This window comes from Oxyura jamaicensis, chromosome 14, assembly GCF_011077185.1.
Source record: "Oxyura jamaicensis isolate SHBP4307 breed ruddy duck chromosome 14, BPBGC_Ojam_1.0, whole genome shotgun sequence".
Taxonomy (NCBI): Eukaryota; Metazoa; Chordata; class Aves; order Anseriformes; family Anatidae; genus Oxyura; species Oxyura jamaicensis.
In genome coordinates, this window is record NC_048906.1 from 16,832,332 (window position 1) to 16,857,357 (window position 25,026).

The 25,026-nt window shown below is 41.0% G+C and overlaps 2 protein-coding genes across 8 annotated transcripts in view; one reads left to right on the forward strand and one right to left on the reverse strand.

Annotated features, from left to right (window-relative positions):
- Window positions 1-1,834: 1,834 nt before the first annotated feature.
- Window positions 1,835-11,093, reverse strand: DEXI (Dexi homolog). Its single transcript, XM_035339351.1, has 3 exons — window positions 11,006-11,093; window positions 10,401-10,974; window positions 1,835-2,486 (listed from the first exon to the last, which is right to left on the reverse strand). Exon 2 carries the CDS (start codon window positions 10,788-10,790, stop codon window positions 10,509-10,511), a length of 282 nt encoding a protein of 93 aa, XP_035195242.1. The 5' UTR covers window positions 10,791-10,974; window positions 11,006-11,093; the 3' UTR covers window positions 1,835-2,486; window positions 10,401-10,508.
- A 502-nt stretch (window positions 11,094-11,595) lies between these two features.
- Window positions 11,596-25,026, forward strand: part of CLEC16A (C-type lectin domain containing 16A) — a 78,684-nt gene continuing 65,253 nt past the window's right edge. For 3 of the 7 annotated variants that reach the window (XM_035339339.1, XM_035339340.1, XM_035339341.1), the window contains exons 1-7: window positions 11,597-11,775; window positions 19,001-19,129; window positions 20,406-20,539; window positions 21,283-21,431; window positions 22,109-22,214; window positions 23,758-23,763; window positions 24,106-24,229. In XM_035339339.1, coding sequence (XP_035195230.1) covers window positions 11,696-11,775; window positions 19,001-19,129; window positions 20,406-20,539; window positions 21,283-21,431; window positions 22,109-22,214; window positions 23,758-23,763; window positions 24,106-24,229 — 728 coding nt within the window. In that variant the 5' untranslated portion in view covers window positions 11,597-11,695. Of the gene's footprint in view, window positions 11,776-12,043; window positions 12,063-19,000; window positions 19,130-20,405; window positions 20,540-21,282; window positions 21,432-22,108; window positions 22,215-23,757; window positions 23,764-24,105; window positions 24,230-25,026 lie in introns of those variants that run through there. The other 4 variants (XM_035339337.1, XM_035339342.1, XM_035339336.1 and 1 more) reach the window with 3 other exon arrangements.

Here is a 25,026-nt window from a genome sequence, read left to right on the forward strand (position 1 = left end):
TTTGACTTTTCTCTCTGAAATACTGGGAAAACACTGCTGGCTTCTGAACATAGTAACACATGAAAGGCTCCTGCGTTCTCTGTTAAAGGCAAGGAGTATGCAAGGGAGTCAGCTTGGTCCTGCTGGCACTTACCGGTTCAGTGGTCTGAAATGGAGAAATAATGCTTTCCTAACAGGCAATGGGATCTTTCATCACCAACTGGCAGGCTGTGCGTCCAAACTAGAAGATATAAAAGTGCTGACTGAAGCTGCCTGCTAATAACAGTGAATAAGTTGTTTTCATTGTTTCAGGCTTTTTGCAGAAACAAGTTTCTAAATTAATCAAGGTTCAAAGCCTGGATGGATACTCTTGTGGCACAAAACTCATGGAAAATACTTTTATCAATTGAGTGCCTTGTGTGTAGAAGACTGAATTCACTGGCTACCCTAAAAAAGCTACTCTGATCAAATCTGTGTTCTAAAATCTCCTTTTAGGATGAGAAGAATGCTTATCTTGTTTCTTTATGCCCATATTCTTTTTGTTATATGTGAAGCCTTACTAAAATAGAAGCCTTATGTTGTGATGGTAGTCAGATCTACTTCCAATCAAAGTACTTTTTCCCCATTACTAAAATGTCTAAAGCTCAGCTGTTCTGAGAAATCAGAAGTCTTAATCTTTTATTCAGAACCTCTGAAGTGACTTACTTGGTGGAATTTGTGTTCCTTGATCTGTGCATCATGTGGTGTAAACCCACTGCAGGGAATGATTACCAAGCAGTAGATACCGCAGTAAGCATAATGAAAAACTCAACCATGTTCTTGAGATGGCACACATGTGACCTGAAATACTTGGTATGAGATGTCTTTGAACAGTATAAAGTCCTAATTATATAGACAGCAGGCATGCTGCCTTCAGTAGCAAAATGCAGTATTACTTGTGTTAGAACCACATGGGCATGTGAACACAAACTTTACAAGTCTTTAAACTTGGCTATTCTTTATATAGGTGCCTACATGGCAATTTAGATCCCTAAATGTGTTCTTACATGTCAGAATATTGTGTCCTCAGTGACTTCACCCGTGAATTGCAAGCCAGGGAATGCCTATAACAAAGCACTTGTTTGCTTTAGTCTCCCAAAGTGCATCTAATAACCTATTTTGGAGAAAGCTATGTAATTTCATGGCAGTGCTTGACCTCTTGCAGGAGCAGCTGAAAATTGTGTTTGGGGTACTGTGCACAAACTTCTACTGTGCTCGGAGTTAAGAAATGCCATTCAAGCATTTACACTGAGAATACCAGGATGAAAATAGAGTTTGATACACAAGGTCTTTGTCATTGTTTCAAGCACGAGCTAAACTGCTGCTCTCTTGTTCCTTCATCCTGGCTGTCAGGGCACTCATGATGCCATCTGTCTTGGTCTGAAAGCCCAAGCTGGGAGCAGGTGATAGAGACACAGACTGCAGGGGGCAGATAGTGTATGGAGAAATTTCAGGAGAAACGTGTTCAATTCTGCTTTATCTGAGATGTTCTTCATACATCAACTTGGCTTAGCAACTGCACTGTTATGAAATCCAGATTTCTAAAGTATACCAGTAAGATAAAAACAGTACAATAGCTGCCCTCAATAACGTGTTTGTTGCTTGTTTGTTTTACTCCAACACTGCACGGTTCCTGGTGTTTCATTTCAGGTCTGTTTTTTCAAGTAATTTTTCATATAGCAGGATTGCCTGTATGCTGGCCACCTCAGTAACACGGAACTACTTCCAGGCACCTGTAGGAAAACTCCAATTTCTTGGAAAACATATTTAAATTATTTTCTGTTCAAAGGGAAAAGGAACAATTCCAACAAATGACTGCTTTCTTTTTCATGGAAAAGGTCAGTCTTTATTGTATTGCTTTCACATCTGTATATAGGAACATGAGCTTAAACAATCTGCAAAGTATCTGGTTAGATAATCTGACATACAAAATTCAGTCTCTGATCTATTTCAAAGCTCATGATTAAAATAAAATATTTTGCTAACACAGTTCTTGCCATAATACTACCCTGAACAGAACCTCCTTGAAGCACTCCTGGATATATTCCCCTGAGAGAGCACTGATATGGAACTACTGGCTGGTCTCATTTTCAGTGTGCGATTGCAAAGCTTGCTTAAGCAGTATGTAGAGTGTGTCCATTTGGATGACATGGCATTTATTCAAAAGTTTATCAAATCTGAGTAACATCCTGATTTTCTGTTATAAGAGAGCATAGCTTACAGTGTTTGTTCACGCAGTCCGTCCTAGAATTACCCATGGAAGCCCAGCACTGTATGTGAATCACTGCAGGTACTGCACACTCAAGAGGCAATGACCATGAGGAAAAAGTCATGGCTGACAAGGTCGGATAACAACTCTTCTTGTTGTCCCTTTGTCCTTCTTTTCATCTCTACATTTCAGAGTATAGTTTCTTTCCATAACTTGATCCATTAACCTGGTCATAATCCATTTCAGGTGTTTAATGAATCTGTTTAAAAAAGAACACATAACAAATACAGAGTAACCCTCTAGACACAAACTGAACAGAGAAGTCACTGTGTATGTTAGATACAACACCCTGCCATTTTTAAAAAATAAAATAATAAAAAAAAAATCGAAATCTTTCATGACCATGGATAATAGTTCTTTGAGAAGTAAGGGCCTGACTAACATTTCAGTGATATCAGTGTAACAGTTCCTGTTAAAGAGCACATCAGTCCTTAGCGTAATTTTAATGGAGGCGTGAAGCTATTGGTGTGAGGGGTATGAGAACAAGCAGTCAACCACAGTCCATCAAGTCAATTAGTAAGGGCTGCTCTTAGGAGAGCAACCAGCCTTGACATACAGGGGGATAGACTATTTTATGCTAGGTTTGATATCACTTTACATATCTCTTACTCAAAACTGATTTTTGAATTGGCTATATCTTCTTAATGATGCTGTTCCTTAGATGGTATAGTTGTGGTAATCATGTGCTACTTACGTTTGACACAGCCCCTGATTTTGGTCGCTTTCTCTTTTTCTTTCTCTAGAGTCACTTTGTTCAAAGCGTTTTGGATCCACCAGTACGTAATTTATAGAGTTAAGTAACATGTTGGGATAACTTCTTGGACTGACAAGAAAAATTGCTACTGTTTTGCTTTATCGCAGTGTACTTGATTTACCTTGATTGGTTCAAAGTATCTGACAGGTATTAAGAGGTGATTTTTAACATCATCAGAGCCTGAAAAAGCCTTCTTCAAGCTGAACCAGAGCTGTGGATGTGCTGGGCAGTGGTGACAGGACCTATTTGGTCCCATGATCTTACAGGTGACTTTAACACAGAGCAGGATGGTACAGCTCAGAGCAGGGATGGTTGTCTGGGGATGAGTCGTTGTCAAAGAAGAGTTTTGGGGGTACAGGAAACCGAGAGCAGGTCCCTGGCTGCCAGCAGCTCAGGGGGAGATCAGTGTTCTCCAGAACAAGTCTCTGGAAGGACAGCTTTTCCCTCCTCCCCCTCTTACAGATCTTATAGGCCTCCTGCACAGCATGTAAAGGTGGGGGATCCTACACAGTAAAGATGCTCGTCTGGTTGTAAAATGAGAGTTTGTGGTACAAAGCTGTAGCTGGGGATCTTAACAGGCCTTCTAACAGATCTACTTTACATCACAGAGCAGACCATGATCTATTCACACACAGATCATGGAGCTCTCTGAATAGGCTCTCATTGGGCTGCAAGGCAAAACACAGCCTCTCTCCTGGTCACTTTCTGTGCTTGGCGTGGTGGCTCAGCAGATCATTTTGCCCTGCCAACCCAGTTCTCTGGCACACGGGTCCTGAGGCAGAAAGATTGCCACGAGTTCAGGTGCAGAAGACAAAGCAGAATCTGTGAGGAGTCTGAATGAATAATGAAATGCAATTGTCACATGTTCTGGATGAGCATGGAGAGACTGAGGAACATGGTATTATTAAAAAATTAATTACAGAAAGCTGTAAAGCAAACAGGTTGACACAGTATTGGGAGAAATGTTCTTTTATGGATTGAAAGCATATGAAAAGATTGGAAGTAAAGAACAGAGCTTGATATGAAAGACGTCAGTAGTAGAGTATGCCACAGAACAGTTTTTATTCAACAACACCATTAGTGGGCCAGAGAAGAGCACGAACAGAGAAACCTCCAAGACTGCAGAAAATAAGCTCTTTCAGATATTCAGATGCTGATAGCAAAGAACCCCAAAAGGACCTCATGACATCAAGTGGGCAATAGGCTGCAGGTGACTTAACTGTAATATCATGCAATTACAGACAAATATTTTGCACCTGCCTACATGATGCAGAAGTTGGAGCTGGCAATTACAACTAATCAGCACTACTGAAAAGACCCTGAAGTCCCTATCTCAGCAGTGGCACCTAAAAAAGCCACTGCTAAAAAACTTTGGGCATCATCATGAAGGGTACTGAGAACAAGACAACAAGAGCCATATAAAGCCCTTATATGCCTACATCAGGAGCACTATGTGCGCTTCTGGTCCCTGTATTTCAAGTAAGCGGAGCAAAGAAGGTAAAGAGAAGATCATCTGAAAAGACTGAGGGAAGGGAGGGAGCAGCTCATCCAGTCTTAAGAGGCTGAGAGAAGGAATTGGAAAACAGTTGCTAAAGGGCTGGGCAGCAGTGTGCCCTCTAACAGCCCTGGTTATTCCATTGTGGAGTATGAAAAGAACAAAGGGAACAGGCTGCAGATTTTGGTCATATTTATGTGTGGTCTCAAATGGCATCTCCTGCCAGTGTCAGAGCTGGAACACGAGACCAGGTGATTTTGTTCTGACTCATCACAACATTTCCTATGTTCCTGTTTGCCACCTAGTAGATACTAAGACAGGCACAAAAAACACTTCTGTGTCCATGAGGTCCTTTCATCATATGTTTATCAGCTGCAGCACCCTGCTAACAGTAATCATATATGCTCAGTATCCTTACTTATTGTCCATATTTCTTAAACTAAGAGGAAACAGCTGTTCTAATGGGTTACTCACTTGAAGTTTATCTGATCACTTTCCAAACTGAACTAAAACCAGCAGATAGTTCAGACATCATTAGTGGTCTGCATTGTGGATCGAAACCTAGGCTGACTTAAAAATAGCACAGCAAAATGTATTGGGCTTCCAAAGCAAAGCACAAAGCTAACTGAAGTTTCAAATAATACTGTAGGGCTGCTAGTCCCAGACAGTAATTTGTAGTGGCCCTTCAAAGAGTTGTCTTACTTCAAAGAGTAAATAGTCTTAGGTCACTTACTAGAGCTTTACACAGCGATAAATCATTTGTGCATATGATTATTTTCCATTATATCTGTACTTTCCATATATGGGTCCCCTTAGTCTCTGCCCATTTTATCATGGTTGGATGGAGTGTACAACTCTCCCGGAAGAAGAATGAGGTTCTCTGCCTGAACAGAACATGAGCAACCACAACCCTATTCTCCATGTGCTGTGCCAAAGGAGAAAAATGCTGTTTAGCAATAGAGAAGAGATACCCTTCCCAGGCTGTAGGAAAGTTCATCAGTGTCTTCCCCATAGCCGGTGACAAAACTGATGCTTCTCAGTGCCCATCTCCAGCGCCAAGAGTGAATTGTTGGTCCACAGCAAAAGAAGAGTCTGAGCATTGGGACTTCTCCCAGCCACAAGGTTGCAGCTGAATTGTTCCTCCCCATTTCCACTGGTCCCACTCCACTCAAAACCCTTCTACCAAGCCTCAGAAGGGCAGGTTCTTAATCCCCCAATATCCAGCAGATGGTGAAGTTTCTACTGATACTTCCGGGATTCTTGACAGAACGTTCACCTCTTACAATGAAGAACTCTTACAGAAGATCTACACACTACTCTACACAAAGAGAGTATGGTTTGTAAATTAAATAACCAAATTTGTGCCAGATTTTCCTCAATAGTTTCATACGCCTGAAGAAGATATTGATCTTCCTGCATTAGTCTCAGCTCTACAACTTTTCCAGAAGTTTTAAGTTTGATTCTGTAGAATTTCAATACAGTTGCTAGCTCTTCTTAATGAATGAAATCAGATCTCATACCAGGCTTGAAAACTAGACAGGACATATATAGAAATATTTTTGTATCCTCAGAGAGTATCATTCAAATTCTTCAGATATTTTTCCCAAGTTTGTGGCCAGACAAAACACTCGAGCTTGCATAACTAGAAAGAGACAACATGAAAGCTTCCCTGAAGAAATGGAAAGGCTTAGCTATTTCTGTGCACTATCTAATTCTTTGGGACACTTGTACTCTGTATTAATTAGAATCATTATGAGGGAAGAAAGACAAAGAGCTGGAATGGCCAAATATACATCCTAAACTTCTCTAAACAAATTATTCTTCTGTTTTAGGATTGCTAGTTGCCATCTGACCAATAGCATTTTACTGGTTCTCTGGAGGAAACAAACATGAAGAACTATATTCATTTTTTGATTCCTTTGACATCTTAAAACTAGTAACTGGATATTATCACCTGCTATTAAAGCAAGCTGATTAAACTTCATTTTGTAGGGAAGAACTAAAGAAATTAGATTTTAAAAAAATCTTTAAAATCACCTGTGGCTGGGGGTTTTAACAAATTAAATACTCAGACCATAAGTATTTCTATCTTAAGCTAAATGCCTCTTATTTTTCTGTGCCTTATTTTAATTCACATTATTAACAGTAGCTGTTGGAAAACTTTACAGAAAAATCTGCCTACTCTCTTGCATTATATAACCAAAGGCATTTGATAGAAAATCACTTAGGACTGTGCCTGGCTGTGGTTAACGAGGTTGAATGGCAAGTTCATTAGTTAACCATGATTTTGTTTTCCATCCAAGGGAAGGAACAGCTCCCTCCCTTCCCTCCATCTTTTCAGATGTTCTTCTCTTCACCTTCCATGGAACTCCTGTTAAGAATAGCTGGAGTACAATAGCCTTTACAACAGAGCTGCCAGGAAAGTTTGAGCATTCAACTTCTGTTAATTTTAGTAATGCCTAAGAGTTTAAAACATACAGTTCTAAAAATTCCAGCTATTGCTTTTAAACCTGTCATTACTATAACTGATAACAAAATGGACAAATTGCCACAGTCAAAAATCATGAAGTCAATGAGTCACTTTTTTTTTCACATGAAGATTTCTACAAATAAGGGAAGAACATAGTAAAAAATTTAAAGGCAAAAAAATAAATAGATAAAAAAAATCACTGCACATTATTTTTACAATTCTAAATCAGGAGGTGGGTTCTAATGCATTTATGTGCATCTTAGCACTGCCAGTGATAATGTTCTTTGGATCTGTTCCTTTATGTGGCATTCTGTTTTAGAAATGGAACAGAGGCACAAGTGTGTTAAGCTTACAGAAGCCACCAGTGGAGACCCAGGAAGGAGTCCAGCATGCTTCTTTCCCTTTCCGCTGGGCCATACTGCTTCTTACAGCTGCTTCATTTCCAATTGGCACTATTTGATCAGCTAGTGAGTACAGCTATTTATTTGACTGATTCAGGATTTATATGCTGGCAAAGAGCAGAAGTGCTGAGTCACAAGCTTTTGAGTGCTGGATACTGCTCACCAAAGGCATACATCATAATTCACCTTGATAAATCCAGTATTTCCTATTTGGTTTTCATTATTGATTACTCATTTTCTTTCTGATTAGAATACTTTATGATGAGTCACATCTGATTTTAAAACAGTACGAAGAGAACAGTCATACAACCTTATTCCAGGAGACTTCAAATATAATGAAGAATCTGGCACGCTCAAGCTAAAACAGATGACATGAGTAAGCACGATTCTGCTGAGCTTACACAGATAGAATTCTCAATTTGAATAGGATACGAAGCTTCTTCAAGCTGCTTAGCTATCTTCAACCTCTGCCACCAATTATGCTTAGAAACGTGAATAGAATTTTACTCCTTTTGGGTTTATTCAGCTGAGGTTTTCAATGCAAGAGAGCAGAGCTTTTCTGATCCACATGCTCTTTTAAATCTAAATAAGCCTTTCCACACTGTGCAGAATTGCCTCTTGGGGTTTCCTCCCTTTGTCTCTCTGTTCATGCATGCCATTCACCTCCTGGGTGGAAGACAGCGCTTTCTAAAAGCAAGGAGCACACTTGCAAGGTTTCAGCTAGGGCTAATCTTAGCTTTTTAGTTGTTCTTGATAATCACTGGTGAGTCACACGAAGAACACTCCTCTTACACTTTATGCAATGAGTGATGCCTATGTACTTTTCATCTCTGCTGATAAAACAGAGACCCACTCTTCCTGCAGTGTCTGATGAATCCTCAGCAATTCTGGGTCAAAGCAAACAGGGCAAGCCTCCCTAAGCCCATGGCTTAACATGAGGAACTGGTGGTGACAAATGCCTCAGAGCTGTGACAAACCCTGTAACCAGCATATTAACACAAATTCCCTTCCATGGTGATGTGCTGAGTCTTTGCCTTGTGGCTAAATAATTATGCAATTTGTGGCCTGGTTGCTGAACATATAATTAAATACATAAATAGATGAAGTACAGCAATAGCATGTTTTTTGCTCTCTAATAATTGATCTAACTTAAAATATTTGTGATTTGATTCTCAATGGAAACAACAATCTAACATGCCAACTTCCAAACCAAAGGTCAAGGCTGCAGTTAGTCCTTGTGCAGAGCTCCATCAGTTCAAGATGGGGCATGGGCTAAGGCTTACTTCTGAGCTCTGTGAAGACATTTGCATTTCCACATATGAAAATGACATTGTTTTACAATGAGAATATCAGGTACTTTGCAGAGCTTCTTATTCTATTAATATGAAGGCAAATTTTAAGATGCCCTTATACATGCATTGAACAGAATTGTGCTCAGATCCTGTGCTCTATTGAACTATGTAGCAGGAAAAATCCATTGAGTAAGTTTTTATACCTGTTGTTCTCCTTAGGTCTTACTGAAAAATATATGCTCATCATAAAAATTCCTAGTCAGCATAAAAGTGATCCCTTAATGCCTTAATAATTGTTAGTATTTTTAATTATTTATAAATATTTTTAATTAGATTATGTTGGACTTTTAAGATCTGGGGTTTGAGAAAAGGTATTTTTGGGGAGGAAAGGGTTAGGACTTTTTGCACCAAAGATTTTGCTTAAATTTCCATTATTATGAATTTCTTTCCTGAAAGACAGGAGATCCTGGTTTGAAGGATACTTAGGAAGACTTCTGATTTGTGTTGTCTATGTTCTGAGCCTCTATGTTATATGCCCAACTGAAAAGGGAGAGCAGGAGACAGCCACAAGAAGCCAACAGTGTCGTGCGGGGAGTTCAGTTCTGCCACAGAGCTTCGGGGCTGCCAAAAATTATTCTAACCCAGTAGTCCAGGATGGGCCACCAAATGTGTGAACATAGTCTTTTATTTGTAACAAGTGTTTGTGGGGGGATTTCTTCAGTAGCAGCACAGATCAGTTCCCCCCATGCCACACACACACACATTTCTCATGCTCCCACTTGCCTTTGACCAACACAACTCAGCTGTGTTTGTGCAATCAATTTTAGTCCAACACCACCAATTTCCACTTTACATGTTCTAAACTATTGACCAAAAACTGCTACTGTTGCTTTATATGGAATCTTAGCATAAGTATTTAGGAAGATAGTTTTAATCTGTATGATGGACAGTATTACAGAAATGGTTTTTTGTCTTTAAATTGGAAGACTGATAAAAATAGCTATTTGTGTATGTTCACCAAGGTTATGTCTGCAACCTTAGAACAGAATTTCCTATATCCCTATTTTCAAACAGAAAGTTAAAAAGTTAGCCTAAACTAATTTTCAATCTTACAGCCAATATTTTGCCAAGAAATTATACCAGCAGATTTACTAACACATTTTTATTTAAACTGTGAATGTTTTCATTAACATACACTTGGCACAGAGCGTCCCAGCTGGAAATACTGGTTCTCTTCCCAACTGCATTTCAATGGTTTAAAACACCAAAATCCTTACAACATTCCCAGGCTCCCATCATCGCTCAGAGGTATAGAACAAATTGATCAAGCAAACCCTGGGGCTGCGATAAACGTGAGAACGGTCAGCTGGGTGGTTTCTTGTCAACTAAGTGCAGTTATTAAAGGGCGGCTATTTAAAATGTGTTTATGAGCAGTGTGTGACCTCCAGTGTATGGGTAAATACTGCCCTGCGTTATCACTTCCATTCGGCGCTGCTCTAAGACCCTATTAGTGAAGTTGTTGCCCGGTTACAAACCCCACACGGGCAGAAAGAGCCCCGGGCACGAGCAGCAGCCCCCGGGGACGAGCAGCCCCGGCCCCCCGCCCACTCCGCACACCCGGCAGGGCGGCGGGACTGTTCCCTGTGTCCGTCCCGGCCGCGGGAGCCCGGCTGCCGAGAGGAGCCGGCGGCAGTGACTTACTTGCCCTGCGAGCCCTCCGTTTGCTGCCGGCTCCCCGGCGGCGTCCCGAAGGGCAGAGGGTGGAGCGGGGGCATCCCGGGAAGCCCGCTCCGCAGCCGCCCCGGGGCGTCACTCCAGGTAACCGTCAAAGACATCCAGCTCGCCGTCCGTCTCGTAGAGCATGGAGCCCGGCTCAGAGAGCACCCCAAGGTCCAGCAGAGCCTGGTCCACGTCCTCGGGCAGGAAGACTATGCCCACGTTGAGGACGATGTACTCCATCAGGAAGGCATAGTACAGGATCAGCACGTTGACGAAGAACAAGCCCACGTAGAACATATAGGGCAGCGCCAGCAGCGCATGGAAGGCCCAGGACTCCAGCGCATCCAGCCGTGCCGACACGGCGGCGGGCATGCAGCTGCGGGGGGCCGCGCTCCGCAGCCTCGTCGGGGGGCAGGGGGACGAAGGGGGCGAAACGCCGGGGCCGGAGCCCGGTGCGGACCCCGCAGAGGTCGAGCCCGACGAACCCGGCTTGAGCGCGGTGCCGCAGCCCCGCCGCTGGCAGGAGGCGCTCCAGGGGCAGCTCCGGCCCAGCTGCCGCAGTCCCGCCGCGCCGCCCGCCCTCCCGCTTGGCGGCACGGCACGGCTCGGCGGGCGCGCTCCCGTGCGCGGGGCCGAGCCCCTTCCCGCCAACACGGCCCGGCTGTGGTGCTGCCGCCCCCGCCACCCCCGTCCCTCAGCGGCGCGGAGCGAGGCACTACCGTTCGTCAGCAGGGCTGTGCTGGGATCAAAGTGCGATCAAAGACACCACTGTCAACTTTTTATTATCAGATTTAATTTCTTCAACTATTTAAGGAATTCAACTGACGCGGATCTTCCCCAGCCAGCTGCCACTAACGCTCCCACTCCCCTCGTCCCGCTTTAAACCAGGCGGTGTGTAAGCCCAGGCGGGCGGTGCAGACCAAAGCCTCTCCGCGGAGGACACGGCACTGCCGGCCCCGCCAACCCCCTCTCCGTTCCCGTGCCACCCTGTGCCTGGACCGGCTTTCCCGCGACCATCACGGCCCGCCCGGCCGTCCTGAGGGGATACCGACGCCGAGCCCCTCACGCGTAATGGCGGAAGGGCAGCCCTCAGCGCGCCGCCCTGCCTGCTGGGAGTTGAAGTCCCCGCTGCGCTGCCGAGCTCGGGGGGGCGAGGCTTCGGTTCCCGGCGTGCCCCGGCCGCGCGTGCGCCCTGCTGGCCGTGCCGTGCGCTGGGGGCCCCGCGGCACCCGCCCCCGTGCCCGCCGCGCCATGGAGCCTTAGGGGCTGCCGCCGCCATGTTCGGCCGCTCCCGCAGCTGGGTGGGCGGTGGGCACGGGAAGGCCGCCCGCAGCATCCACTCCTTGGACCACCTCAAGTGAGAGCGGGGGGGTGGGAGGGGCGGGGGTGCTCTCCGGTTGTGAAGGGCGGGAGGCGGCCGGCCTGTTTTCCTCAGGAGCTGGCAGCGGGGCTGTCCGTCTTCGCCTCCAGATCCCCTCAGAGCAGGCGCGGTTCCGTGCTGGGAGGTCGGGATTGTGGCCGCGACGTGTGCGGCTTCAGTCCTGATAACCCCACGGCCTCCTTCTGCGGAGTGACAGGAGCAATAAGCAAGGAATCTGTGGTGCTTGCTGAGACAGCCGTCGGCCTGCGGGGGGCCGGGGCCCGGCCTGGTGCTGTGGGGCCTGGGGAGCGAGCTGCTGGCAGCTTTAAAGCTGTTGGGCTGGGGAATGGTAACGCTGGTCTCTGGAGCCTGGTATCTTGGCATTATTGCTGACTGCAGAACGGGTGGGAGAGCGTTTTCTGGCTCTGCTGCTGGAGGGATGGAAGGGCAGCAAGGGATGAAGCAGTTTCCAAGTCACTGATCTATTGTGAGGGTTCTGGTGCTGAGAGAATAATGAGGTCTGCTGTGATAGCTTCTCGTACTATTGAGCAAGAGAAGATGAGCATTGAGAGGGGAAGCTTTTTCTAAATGAAATTGCAGTGAATGCAGAGCTCTTTGAGAAATGCATAGCTGGTAGTTTTTGATGATTAGTCAGAGTACAAGGGGATTTGAATGGGGTCTGACACTAAAGAGCAGGATACGCTTACACAGGATTTGGATCTCGCAACTACTTTATCAAGGTTGATGTTTGGATTCTCGTCCTTAACTCTAAACTGGAGATTTGTGCAAAACCAGCAAGACAAAACTGCAGTGCAGGACTCTAGCAGAGACAGGGAAATGAAGTCCATAAATACAAGGCAGTGTAGCTGATGAGGCAGTAGCACTGCAGGAAGTAATGTTGAAGGCATGGTAGGTCAGACGGAAAAGTCAGTGACTGGCATTGTGAGGAAAAGCCATGCTCACACATAAACATAGGCATGTCCTAATTAATGTACAAGGGGTGGTTACTCTACTACTCAGTGGAGCTCTTGTGTGATCTAGATCTAGTTTTGGTGTTATGCTTGCAGATATAGCAAGGGTGCTGATGCATGATGAAGTGGGAAGAAATTGAGTTTACATTTAGGAGGAGTTTGGTGAGAGGGATGTTAGTCTTTCAAGCAAGAAAAATGTGATCAAATGTTCCCTTGTAGCCACAGAGGGTAGGACAAGCAATGTCCTGTTTGATTGGCAGCAAAGGAGAGTTAGGCTTGTAAGTGTTGTGCTTGTGCTTCACTTCTTACCTGAGAGCTAAAGTATGTAGTTCTCTACTAAAATACTAGATTGGGGTGGGCTTATTGTGTACGTTTTCTTTAATTATGAGATCTGAAATAGTATGTAAAGGAGAGGGCAGCCAGTACCTTCGATCTGTTCAGACTGTATATGTTAGAAGTGTTAATTTAGTTAGCTTGTATGAATTTCAGCTTCTAGCCAAATGTCAACAGCAGAGGTAGCTGCCTAGTAGTAAGTGAAACCTGGGGCTTCTTGAGAGTAGCAGGCAGAGTGTAAAACAACAGAGGAAAGGGAGCAAAGAACCTTCATGTCAGGGGCATGAGAAGAACTTTCATGTCAGTCTTGATGAGCTCACTTGCTCGTGAGCTCTCTTTAACTCTGTCAGAAACATGTGTTGAGTTACTTGTGAGAGAGTTGAGTAGAACATACCTTGCTATTAAAAATTAGCTTAGCCTATAGAAAGTGTATCATGCTAGGTTACAAGAGTGGAGTTAACCTGGACTGTCCCTAGGGGAATACTTTCATCTTCTTTAACATGCATAAATTTAGTTTAAATTGTAAAAAATAAAAAAATAAAACACCTGTTTAGTACTACTGAGAGAATTACTGCCTTTTGTCAGCAAATGTTCAGTCTGGAACTACTTTTCTATCAGTTTTAATACAGTTTGAGGCTTGCTTCCGCAATTCTGCTGGTCAGTTCAGTTTGCTGGTCTGCAAGCATGCTGCAGACCAGCTTGGCTAAAGGCAGATTGGGAAGCTGTTTGTGTGGGGGTTTTTGGTATGGCCTTCTTGTCTACCAGAAATACTTGCATTTTGATCCAGTTTTCTAATACCTTGCTGAACTGATCTCTAGAGAGTTTATGAAATGTTACTGTGCCCTGCCTGAATGCTTTTGACTATTTTTCAGAGAACTTGCCACTTCTGTGCTGTTTGGGTAGTAATTGTGGGAATTGTGATAATGTATAAGGAGGAAGTGTTAGTATTCTGGAAACAACATCAGTGTTAGTGCCTGCTTGTGCAAACAGTCTAAAATGCTTACCTCAGTATGAGATTGCATGAATCTACTTCTTAGGGGTGGCATCCAGCAGTTTAAAGTGAGCCCTCTTTTTCCACTTTGTATAGCCCTTGTGTAGGTCAGGGCTCCTTATAGTAATCCCCAGCTGGTGCCTGTGATAGTCACTGTACTCCTCTTCTGCAGCTCCTTGTTTTCAGAGCTGTGACCTGCAGTTAAAATAAGTCTTTCCTACTCTTCAGCTGAGGATAGTCTGATCTCAGTAGATGCGCAGTCAAACCTACTTGAGAAGCAACTGCCTCCTCTTTGCCCACCTATTTACAGACTTTGACTTTGCGTTGGAGTGGATGAAGAGGATCTATGCCATTTAGTCCAGTATTTAAGTAGTGATATCTTAAACTCAACCATCTCTGTAGTGTTCAGCTGAACTTAGCCTGGGTTTTCCAGTTGGAGTGAAAGGCTCCAGGGTTTAGGCTTGGTATCTTTGTTTCTAGACACAAATAACATCTTTTCCCATCTCTGAGTCTGTAAGAGGTATTCTACAGAGCCCTCTGTTGTTACCTTCCAGTGCATTTCTCCTTGTTTCTGTGCTTGGTATTTTAATTGTATCCTGATTGCACGCTATTTTTATTTATTTTTTTATGTGAGAGGTGTGTGCTAAACATTTCTCATGACTTGGTCATATGCAGTGTCTATAAACAGGTATGGCTGAAGACTTGTTTCATAGTTGATTCATTTCCTGAAGTCCGTGCTCTGCATTATTTTCTCTATGAGAACAGCAACTAATTACATAGTTAAAGGCAGCACGAAGAAGTGAATGCTTTATGGTTAAATCTGGGGTTTGTCCATTTAAGTGCTTGACTTCCTAAACTCTTAGGTTTTAATGCATTTTTGTAAACAGTAAATAGAAAAGTCATTAAGACAACTTTGTGTACTCATGAACTGTTGTAGTATGTTGTAGCTTGAGAATGTTTTCTTAACAGAAAAACATTCAGAATCTTGTCTGTCCTGTTAAACTGCTGGCAAAGTCCCTTACCCGTTGCAGTGGTACCATGGTGCTCTGACGCTTCCTGCATGTTATTTTACTAGAAATTATTTTTGGTTGAGCCCAAAGCCTTCAGATGTATAGCGTGACAGAGGTGACGAACATCTCTTCTATGAGGGCTTAGCATTTTAGAGCACAAACAACTTATTTGAAATGAGTGTGTAAAGAGAGACTTTATGAGAATATAAAAAATACTGAGTTTATGTGAGACTTTATATTCTCATGCTACAGTATGCGTCTTGTAAGAGGAATGAGTTTATTCATACTTTCTCATTCATTTGCAAGTAAATGGACAAAGGAGTAGTTTGAAAGGGAAACGTGTGTTTTCTTTGTGTCAGCATGTTAGCAAATCAAGGGAATCTTCAGTGATATCAAGGAAATTGCCAGAAATACATTAAGCCCAAATTAACCAAATATTTATTGCTTTTCAGAAGTGTCTGTGATGCTCTACATTTGGTAGACACCTGAGGTTATGCCATGGCACACAAATCTTCCCATTGCAGTTCTGTTGGAGTGATTCCCAAGTTTTCCAAGTTTCAGTAATGTAACTTATTAATGAGAAATATATACAAAAATGCTCACATCTATGAATGTTTGACTTCAAATAAAGAGGCTAAAGCAGGTGTAGTGTCATATTTGAAAACTACATTGTTTCAAGAAAAATATTTTTTTATACAGATTGCTGTAGAATGAGCTGTCCTGATTTATTGGCTTCAGCCGTCTGCTCTTCCCCTACTTGGCGCATGCTCAGAACAGCGACTTCGTTTGTGCTCTGTGTTGTGGTTCCCTGTCCTGATGACATGTACTATGCAGTAATGGGGAGGTTTTGCGAGACCTGAGTACTGCGTGATCTGCTGGAGAGCCTTGGCAATTCTCAAGGGTGGTCAGGCTTAGACTGCCACCTTCGCTGCGGCCCAACACACTGCCAGTCCCCACAGAAGGAACCTGAAGCTGTGATCCTCAGATTAATTGTGGGGGATTTGCAGGGGCTGTTTGAGTTGCTGCTCAGTGACTCATGCTGTGGTACAGCATGTGTTCTGGCTGTGGGAGAGCTGTGGATCAACGTTTCCCTGAATGGTTTCAATGTGACCAGATTCAGTTCTGGATTTGGAAAGCAAGTATTGATTCGTGAGAGGAAAAGTACCGTAAAGAGAATTTCTCTTTCCTCCTGCCATATCTTCCTTTTCTCTTCCTCTTTCTTCTGCTGCCTGGCAGGGTAACCTTAATGCAGTGTAGGCTTTAGCACATCGCTGATTGTGCAGGGAGGGAAGGGAGCATCAAGATTGCAGAAAGTGAACTCTCATGAGCTGTTTGTTCATCTCCTGGTGTCCTTGTATAGTATTCAACACGTTAACAGCCTTACTCGATCTTTAGGTGGCAGCAAGATCAGCAAGTATTTTACTATGAAAGCACAATCAACTTTTCAGCAATCGCTTCTGGTTCCTGCCTGGCTGGGAACAAGTCACGTGAAGCTCTGGTGAACAGAGCAGCCCTCAGTCACTGGTTGAAGATTCCTCAGCACATGCAAATTTTAAGTACACTAGAAATATGATCAAACTTTACTTTCTTGATCTCAAGCATGAAAGAGGTTCTGGCACTGTTCACCATCTTGTTTTGTTTTCCTGAGCCTGGTAAGTAGTTGGAACGGCCTGATAGTGTGTTCAGGTAAAATGTCTTTGCCTTGTACAGTTACTCAGATTGTTAGTGTAGATAAAATTGATGGGACACATTGGTTTTTAATTTGCAATTCCAAGTCTGGTTTTGACCGAAATTTCTGAAATGCACTGCAACCCAGATACTCTGGTTCTAGAAGTACACAGTGTTTCCCGGAACCATTCAGTAGCTGCGCAAAAACAGCATTTTTATCTTACTAGCTGCTTGAGGTCTTTGGGTATGTTGCTTAAAAATCGTCTTCTTGGGCTTCTAAATTAGTGCATCGTACTAGGAAGATTCTTAAAACATCAACCTGAATCATTGAGCAGCCTTTGTAATGTCCAAAACAGTAATGGTAACAGAGCCGGGATCTGCGGGTCGCTTTCCCAAAAATAGATCATAGGAGTTCTGATAAACTCCAGTTTTCATGGGAAGGTTGAAAGTATAGAAAGCCTGTCCTCCTTCCTGAACACTTGGGATGTATTTCCCAGATAATCCTAAATGCTCAGGTGTTTCTCCTGGATTTCAGTAGATGGCAGTAGAGCAGTACATGATCTACGCTTAGTAAGCTGAACTCTTGCAGTTATAAAATGACAGGAAATTTCTCTAATATAGTAGTTTACATTTTTAATATATGTAGCGTGTGTATATATGTAATAATTTAGGTTTTTATTTCATTACTTTGCAAACTGTCTGCCTTTATTCCATCCATCCTTTTTATTATTGTTTAAAAGCAAAAAGCAGGGTGAGGAAAGGAGCAGTTATTGTGTTTTAATAAAATTATCATCCCTTCCTTAGGACAAAAGGAGATAATCTTTAGTGTAACTTATTTTGAAGAAAGAAGAAAAATAGGAAAATATGCTTCCTTGACTAAGCAAAATTCTGAGGTGTAATACAAGGCTTACAAATTTTATGTAGCTTCCTGGCACCTGTTTTTCCGTGTACTTTTTTTAAACTTCACTAGAGAGCATTAAAATCTTGCCCTGTAAGGTGGAATTTGCCACCTGTGGTGGTTTTACCGTGCCAGGCAGCTGAACACCACAACTGCTCTCTCACTCCCCCTCCTCAGATGAGGAGGGGAAGAAGTAAAGGAAAGAACAACTCATGGGTTGAGATAAGGATAATTTAATTGAAGAGAAAAAATATTATTAAGAAAATATTATTACTAATTAATTAAACTAAAGGGAAAAAAGGGAAAGGGGAAGAGGGAGGGGGAAAGGGAATAACAGAACAAGTACAGGCTATGTGGAAGTGCAGAGGAAAGAAATTCCTCTCTACTTCCCACAAATGAGAGATGCTTGACCATGTCCTTGAAGAAGGGCCTCAATGCACATAGCCGGTGTTTGGGAGGAGGACAGAAGTTTTCTCAATGAGAGCCCACCCCTCCCCTCTTCCTTTTCCCACCTTTTATTGCTGAGTGTGACATCATATGGTATGGAATATCCCTTTGGTTGGTTTAGGTCAGCTGCCCTGGTGATGTTTCTTTCTCACTTTTTTGCCCACCCCCTAGGTGGGTTAGAGAGAGTCCTGATGCTGTGCCAGCACTTCTCAACACAGCAGACACAACACTGGCGTGATACCAATGCTGTTCTAGCTACAAGTGAAGAGCACAGCACTGGATGGGCTGCTGCAGGGAAAGTTAACATCCCAGCCAGACCCAGTACACCACCTTTCCATTTAGTATTTCCATGCTTGAGTGGTCAGAATATTGATTAAACTTGGCCAAGATAAATGATTAGTGTTTGGCAGTCCTGATTATTGATCATCAAATACCCAGGCGTCTGTAAGGTGTCACTGCAGGCAACAGAAAGGCTATTTTCTGGTTAGATCTGCATGAGCCTCTTTCCAGAATTGCTTTTCCACGTTGGCTACTGTATGCTTATCTTTTTTTTTTTTTTTTTTTTCTTGATCTTCACACCTTTAACTTTCAGGTAGTTCCTAAGAAATTCATTGTTACTATAAGAAGCACCATGGGCCAGGTGTTGCCTGATGTTTCTTCCTGTGTTAACATATGCATAGGCATTTGTAATTCACTTGGCTAGTTTGGGGTTTCTATTTAAAATTTATTTTCACTCTGCATTGGTATTAAAAGGAAATTTGGCGATTTTAAGATTGCATAATGATTAGAAAGAATGTGTGTGTATGTGCATATCTACATTAAGTTATTGAGTAAAGACAGCCATGGTATGGTGCACATAGAAGTGGCAGGGTAGTGTAATTAATTGTAATATTTTCTCCTTTAGGTACATGTATCATGTTTTGACTAAAAATACAACAGTAACAGATCACAACCGCAACCTACTGGTAGAGACTATTCGTTCCATAACAGAGATCCTTATATGGGGAGATCAGAATGACAGCTCAGTGTTCGAGTAAGTACTCCTCAGCAGCTTCACCTCTGGATCTGAAGAATGATGAGAGTTGCAGAGACTGGGTTTTAAACAGCTAACTCTTCTAAGACAGTTTTCTACTAACATTCATGAAATGAATGTCCTGTAGTGGAGAACTAAACAGGGTCATATTCTTGTCTTACAAAATAGGGAATTTACTTGTGTTAACAAAAGTGCTCCAATTTCAGAGCTATTTTTATATACTATAATTGCTTGATTCTTAAATCTTTTGATAAACACAAAAATCTAAACTATTTTAGGGCCACACTTACTTAGTACACGTATTAATATCAAATGACATTCCTTTGTTCATTCTAATTCATATGGCACTCTAAATGGATATCTCAATCTAGCTATGATACATATATCTAAACAAAAATTCTCATTTTAATCCTTGTAAAATAGAATGATAGAAAAATAACTTCAAAATGAATGTTCATAGTTGCAAATCTGATGCTAGTAATGCTCATTGCTTGGCTGTTTGCCTCAAGACAGTCTTTTATGAAGGCAATTTGTGATTGAGATGAGGAAAGATAAGGTGTTTAGTATGCTTATTTAGGGAGTGGTTAGTTTTACTTTTACAAGATCCTAATGTGATTGGGTTATGATGTGAACTCAGAAAACTGTTCTGATTATTAATACCTATACTGGAACTTAATTACATTCCTCACTGCCTTCTGTCCTTGCGAGAATTTTAGGGATGAGCAGTTTTTTCTATAGTTAACGCAAAAAACAAGGAAAACATAGATTTGTATTTGTGATGTCCTGATAGGAAAGAGTCCATACTTTTCTCTTCAAATTGTATGCATTTCTAGTTTAAGCATGCTTCAAGTGTTCATTTCTTTTTTAAACTGAACAATAAACCATGAAATGCCTGATTCTGGTTTGCTGCCTTCTCTTTTTGCTCCTTGTCTGATGCAAGTGAGTATTAAACAAAACATTCTCATTTAGAAAAACTCTCCTTCAAAACTGATAGCAAGGGAGGAAAGCTAAGATTATGTGGTTTTCTTTTAGTGTTTGAAGTATATCCAACTTACATTTTGATTTCCTTTTACTGCATAATTTGTGTGTAAGTGCCCTAGTTCTTAAGGTTTTTGATGATACCCATCTTACACAGAAGACTTTGCACAGTAATTCTGCATAAAAATAAAAACAGGCTCTTTGTCCAACATGCCTAGAATCAACCCTGATACTAGTAAAATCACGTTCTTATTAAATACAACAAGTGACTTAATGACACCTCTTTACTTAATTTTAGCTTTTTCTTGGAGAAGAATATGTTTGTTTTCTTCCTGAACATCTTGCGTCAAAAGTCTGGCCGTTATGTGTGTGTACAGCTGCTGCAGACTCTGAACATCCTTTTTGAGAACATCAGTCATGAAACATCACTGTGTAAGGACACATTTTAAAACTAGGATTAAGTGACCAAGATTTGATTGAATTCACTTTAATGCAATTTAGTCCTAGTGACCCCTCACAGAATAACCATCTCTATGTATTACTAATAGTCTTTTAAATTGAACACAATCTCAAATGTTGTAATTTGACTCTTAAGATGTATTTTTAGTGTCAGTTTTCAGTATTGCAGCAGTACATGTTTGTTACTATTGAAAAAGTTTATGTATTTCAAGGGTTTCTTCCATCAAGTTAGTTGTGGTCTCAAGTTTGCCTTGCTGCTGCAGGTTATTCATGCAGCTTATGCTCTGTCTTCTAATGTGTACTGGGACTGGCATTCAGTTCAGAAACACGAAGAGGAGAAATAAATTAATAATTGGTTGAAAGTAGTCCACAACTATTAAGTAGAGAAAGTGGTATGACAGCCTTTTGCAAGGATGTGACTTTGGGAGGTAAAGAGATAATTCTGTATGTAGGTACTGTTTACGTTGTTATAAGTGTTCTTTATTACTAAATTGAGAAAGTATGTTCCCTTCTCAGTTGACTCAAGGTCTTGGGAGCAAAGATACCTGTAGGGAACAATAATTTGCTCGTTACTGCATGCAGCCATCACTTGAATTAGTCAGTTAAAAATTGATGTCTTGAAGCATCAAATAGTTTGTTCCCAGCTGGTACTTTAAATGCATAATAATTAGCATAATGATTTTTTATTGATCTGTGTAATGTCTCTTGTTTTTCAGACTACTTGCTTTCTAATAACTATGTAAATTCTATTATTGTCCACAAATTTGACTTTTCTGATGAAGAGATCATGGCATATTACATATCATTTTTGAAAACTCTTTCCCTGAAGCTCAACAATCATACTGTACATTTCTTTTACAATGAGGTAAGTGGGGAAAAAAAGGAATTACAGTATAAGGATGAGAGGACTTTAATCAAAAGCTGGCAGCAATTTGGCACGTATTCTGTTTAGTCTCTTGTCTGAGCATGACTTGTTTGTCCTGAGTTTATTTTTATAATGATGGTATCAGTGATCAATAATTAAGGTGTGAGAATCTCTGTGGAAGCATAACAAAGAAGGTGGTTCATAAAATTTCAAAGTTAGTGGTATATTGGACTGCTTCAGCAGTTCTGAAGTCTGCTCCATTGAGAATTCAACTTGCTTATACCTTGTTTTCTGTGTTTTTATGAACAATATCTTTTCAGTTGCATCACCTCATTTCTAAGAGGCTTAGCCAAAATCTGAGAAAGGCTGATTAATCAAAGGCCAAAGTTGAAATAGGCTTTTCCTCTATCCATGTCACTTTTTGCCAGAAGAGGGCAGTAAAGCTCTGACTATGTGCAGATTTAACATGGAAACCTCTTGATGCTTAAAGCAGTTCATTTTAATTCAGAGATAGAAATACAACTGATTGTGCATTGTGAAATCATTTCAGTTTCTTAAGTAGAAGGTAAAGATATTTGATAAATACATGGAATTCTGTGTGAATAATAATTTCTAATAAATATTCTGTACATGTTGTGATTACTTAATTCATAATGCTTTCTTTCTTCTTGTTGCAGCACACTAATGACTTCGCTTTGTACACAGAAGCTATTAAATTTTTTAACCACCCAGAAAGCATGGTCAGGATCGCTGTTAGGACTATAACTTTAAATGTCTACAAAGGTATGGTTTCTATATTAAGAAAAGGCATGTGTACAAAAAGCTTGTTTTATTGTAGTTTAAAATCTTTAAGCTTAAGGGGGTTTTCTTTTGTGTTATAAGATTGAAAACATTGCAGGTTGACATGCTTCCAGTACATAGTTTGATTTTTATGAAGCAGAATCCTAAGCCTGCTGTGTGTACTTGTAAATAGTTCTATCTCCTCACAGATGAAACTGGTTTAAGAAGCATAATGAACTAATATCAAACACACACAAGAATCTTTAGCTTCCCTTCCAACAGAGGTCAGAATATGGCTGTATTTTAAAAAAGGGGGGGGAAAAAGTGCTTGAAGAATATCAAGTATATTCTTATGAACTTGAGTTTTATCATGTATGAAACAGTAACCTTACTGGTTTTATCACTTCCTTTTGGAGTTGAAATGCATTAGAATATGACTAGAATTCCTAGATACTGCAGACACTCTAGTATAAAGACAGACCTAAGCTATTTACAGAGGTGCCCAGTGAAAGCTGGGAGGCTGCAGTAGCAAATTACCATATTGGACATTCCAGTAGGACATAAGGAAAAATAAAATCATTGAGAGAACAGATAAGCATTACAACAGGTTTTTTTTTTTTTTTTTTTTTTTTTTTTGTTTTTTGTGAGAAGTTGAGTAGTCTGTTTTGTTTGAGATCTTCAAAACTCAGCAAGGACTTTCAGTTCCTGATTAAACTTAGAAGCTAGCCTTGCTTTGAGAATGGGTTTGGACTAGCCAACTTCCAGAAGTCACTTCCCACTACATCTTTGACTGGGTTCATAAATTCTGTAATAGTCTGAGAATACCACAGTGATTACAGTGATTTCAGTGGGGAAAAATTGGTGTGTATTCATAATCTCTAATTCAGAAAGCAATATGCTGTAAGTTAGTATGCAGTAAGAAATATATTCTGTGTAGTATTTAATATCATTTAATCCATATTTAATACAACTATATTTTGAATTTACACAACTCTCTATCAATAACAGTTTGCCAAGCTTCATCAAAAAGTATAGGATCTTTTTTAAAGCCATGAACAGTTTATGTTGCTGATAACCTGGATAGCCTCTATAGTAGTTGGGTTCTTTGTAGTGTTGACCACTATATGTGATTTTTCTTTTGTACATTGAGAAATGAGCACTTGTTTCCTGCTTAAACCAGCTGTAAACCCAAATGTGTGCTCACAAAAAGAGTGCAGGCTTTGTTATCCTGTTTGTGCGTATTTCCATGACTAAATCTTTTTAAGGTAAAAATACACTTGTTTAGAATTCTGGTTGAATGTTGTAGTGATGTAAAGATTAAAGTTGAAAAACACAGCTCAGATGTTGAAGTTTCATAGTTCTCTGACTATCCATTTGCATATGTTCTGATCTAACACCTACCCTGTATCTCTTAGTTTAGATGCTTTGTGCTTTAGCTTTTTAAACCCTTCTGGAGGATGTCACTCTCCCAGTTCCTAATCCTGTTAACTGTTGTCTGTTTCTTTTGCCCTTCCTTCACTGATGATTCCTGTGTTCCTTAATGCAGTGTCGCGTAAGTCTAACTAGCCTGACTTTCAGCATTACTGCTTTGTTCTTCTTTTTTGTTGTCTTTTTAATAAAGAATGTGCTAAAAACAAAAACAAAAAAAAACCTTTCTGAATTCTACTTTATTTATTTATCTTCAGACATGTAAATATATCTTGATATGAGGCTCATTCAAGCCAATTAAGAATTGATTTGATGCTTTTGTAGATGTCCATTTCATGCATAAGATCATATCAGGTGTAAACTCATGTGAAAAGCTGGCATGTAATCAAAATTCAAAAGATGCTTTCTGTTTGTCAAAAACAAAAAAAATGGAAACTGATTTTTCTCTTCTACAATTTCTCTTCAGTGGACAACCAACCTATGCTGCATTACATTAGAGATAAAACTGCTGTCCCTTATTTCTCCAACCTTGTTTGGTTTATTGGAAGCCATGTGATAGAACTGGATAACTGTGTGCAGACTGATGAAGAGTAAGCTTTTATAAATGTTGGGTATTGAATAAAAATGCTTTTCCCAGACATCGATGCTCTTGTTACTTTGTCTGTAGTAGTCCAGCAAAATTAGTTTCTGAATGTGTTTCTTTGCAGACAATCCAAGTTTTTAATTCTCACAAAGTTATTTTAGTGATGCTCTGGATTAATAATGGTTAGTGCTGCGTGCCCTATCTGTGCTAATATCCGTACAAGTAAAGTATTGTTTGGCAACGTGCTTTTTCTTCATTTTTGTTTTAATTCTGCTAAATTTAGTAGATATTCAGAAGATACTAAAGGTACTTTGTGCTTCTTAATCTTACTAATTTCCCTTTTTATGTTTCTCTTTCGTGTACTATCCTAGCAGAACAGCTCCCTCTGTAAAGGTACTCTAGGGGAAAGAAAGATGAACATTGTTTTATATGTGAACTGTCAGAACTGAAATTCCTGTGTAATTCACCACTATCAACTATGGAAATACTTTCTTGCTTCAGATTATCTGTGGCTTACTCCTTACCCACCTTATACTGGGCAGCTGTTTGATGCTTTCTTAAAATGAAAAGGCAGAAGTTAAATAAACAGATGTCATCTGGTTTTGGAAACAAATCTAAAAAAAAATTATAACTGGCTTCTGAAAAGATTCTGGCAGTGAAGAACAAAGTTTTGTAAAAGTACTATTTCTGAGAACATGGGGAGAAACTTTATTTGCAGCCTAAAGCAAGCATATGCGTGAATACTGTTTTGTAGCTGCACTGGTGGAGTGTACTGACAACATCTGCTTTAGGCAGTTGATCTGT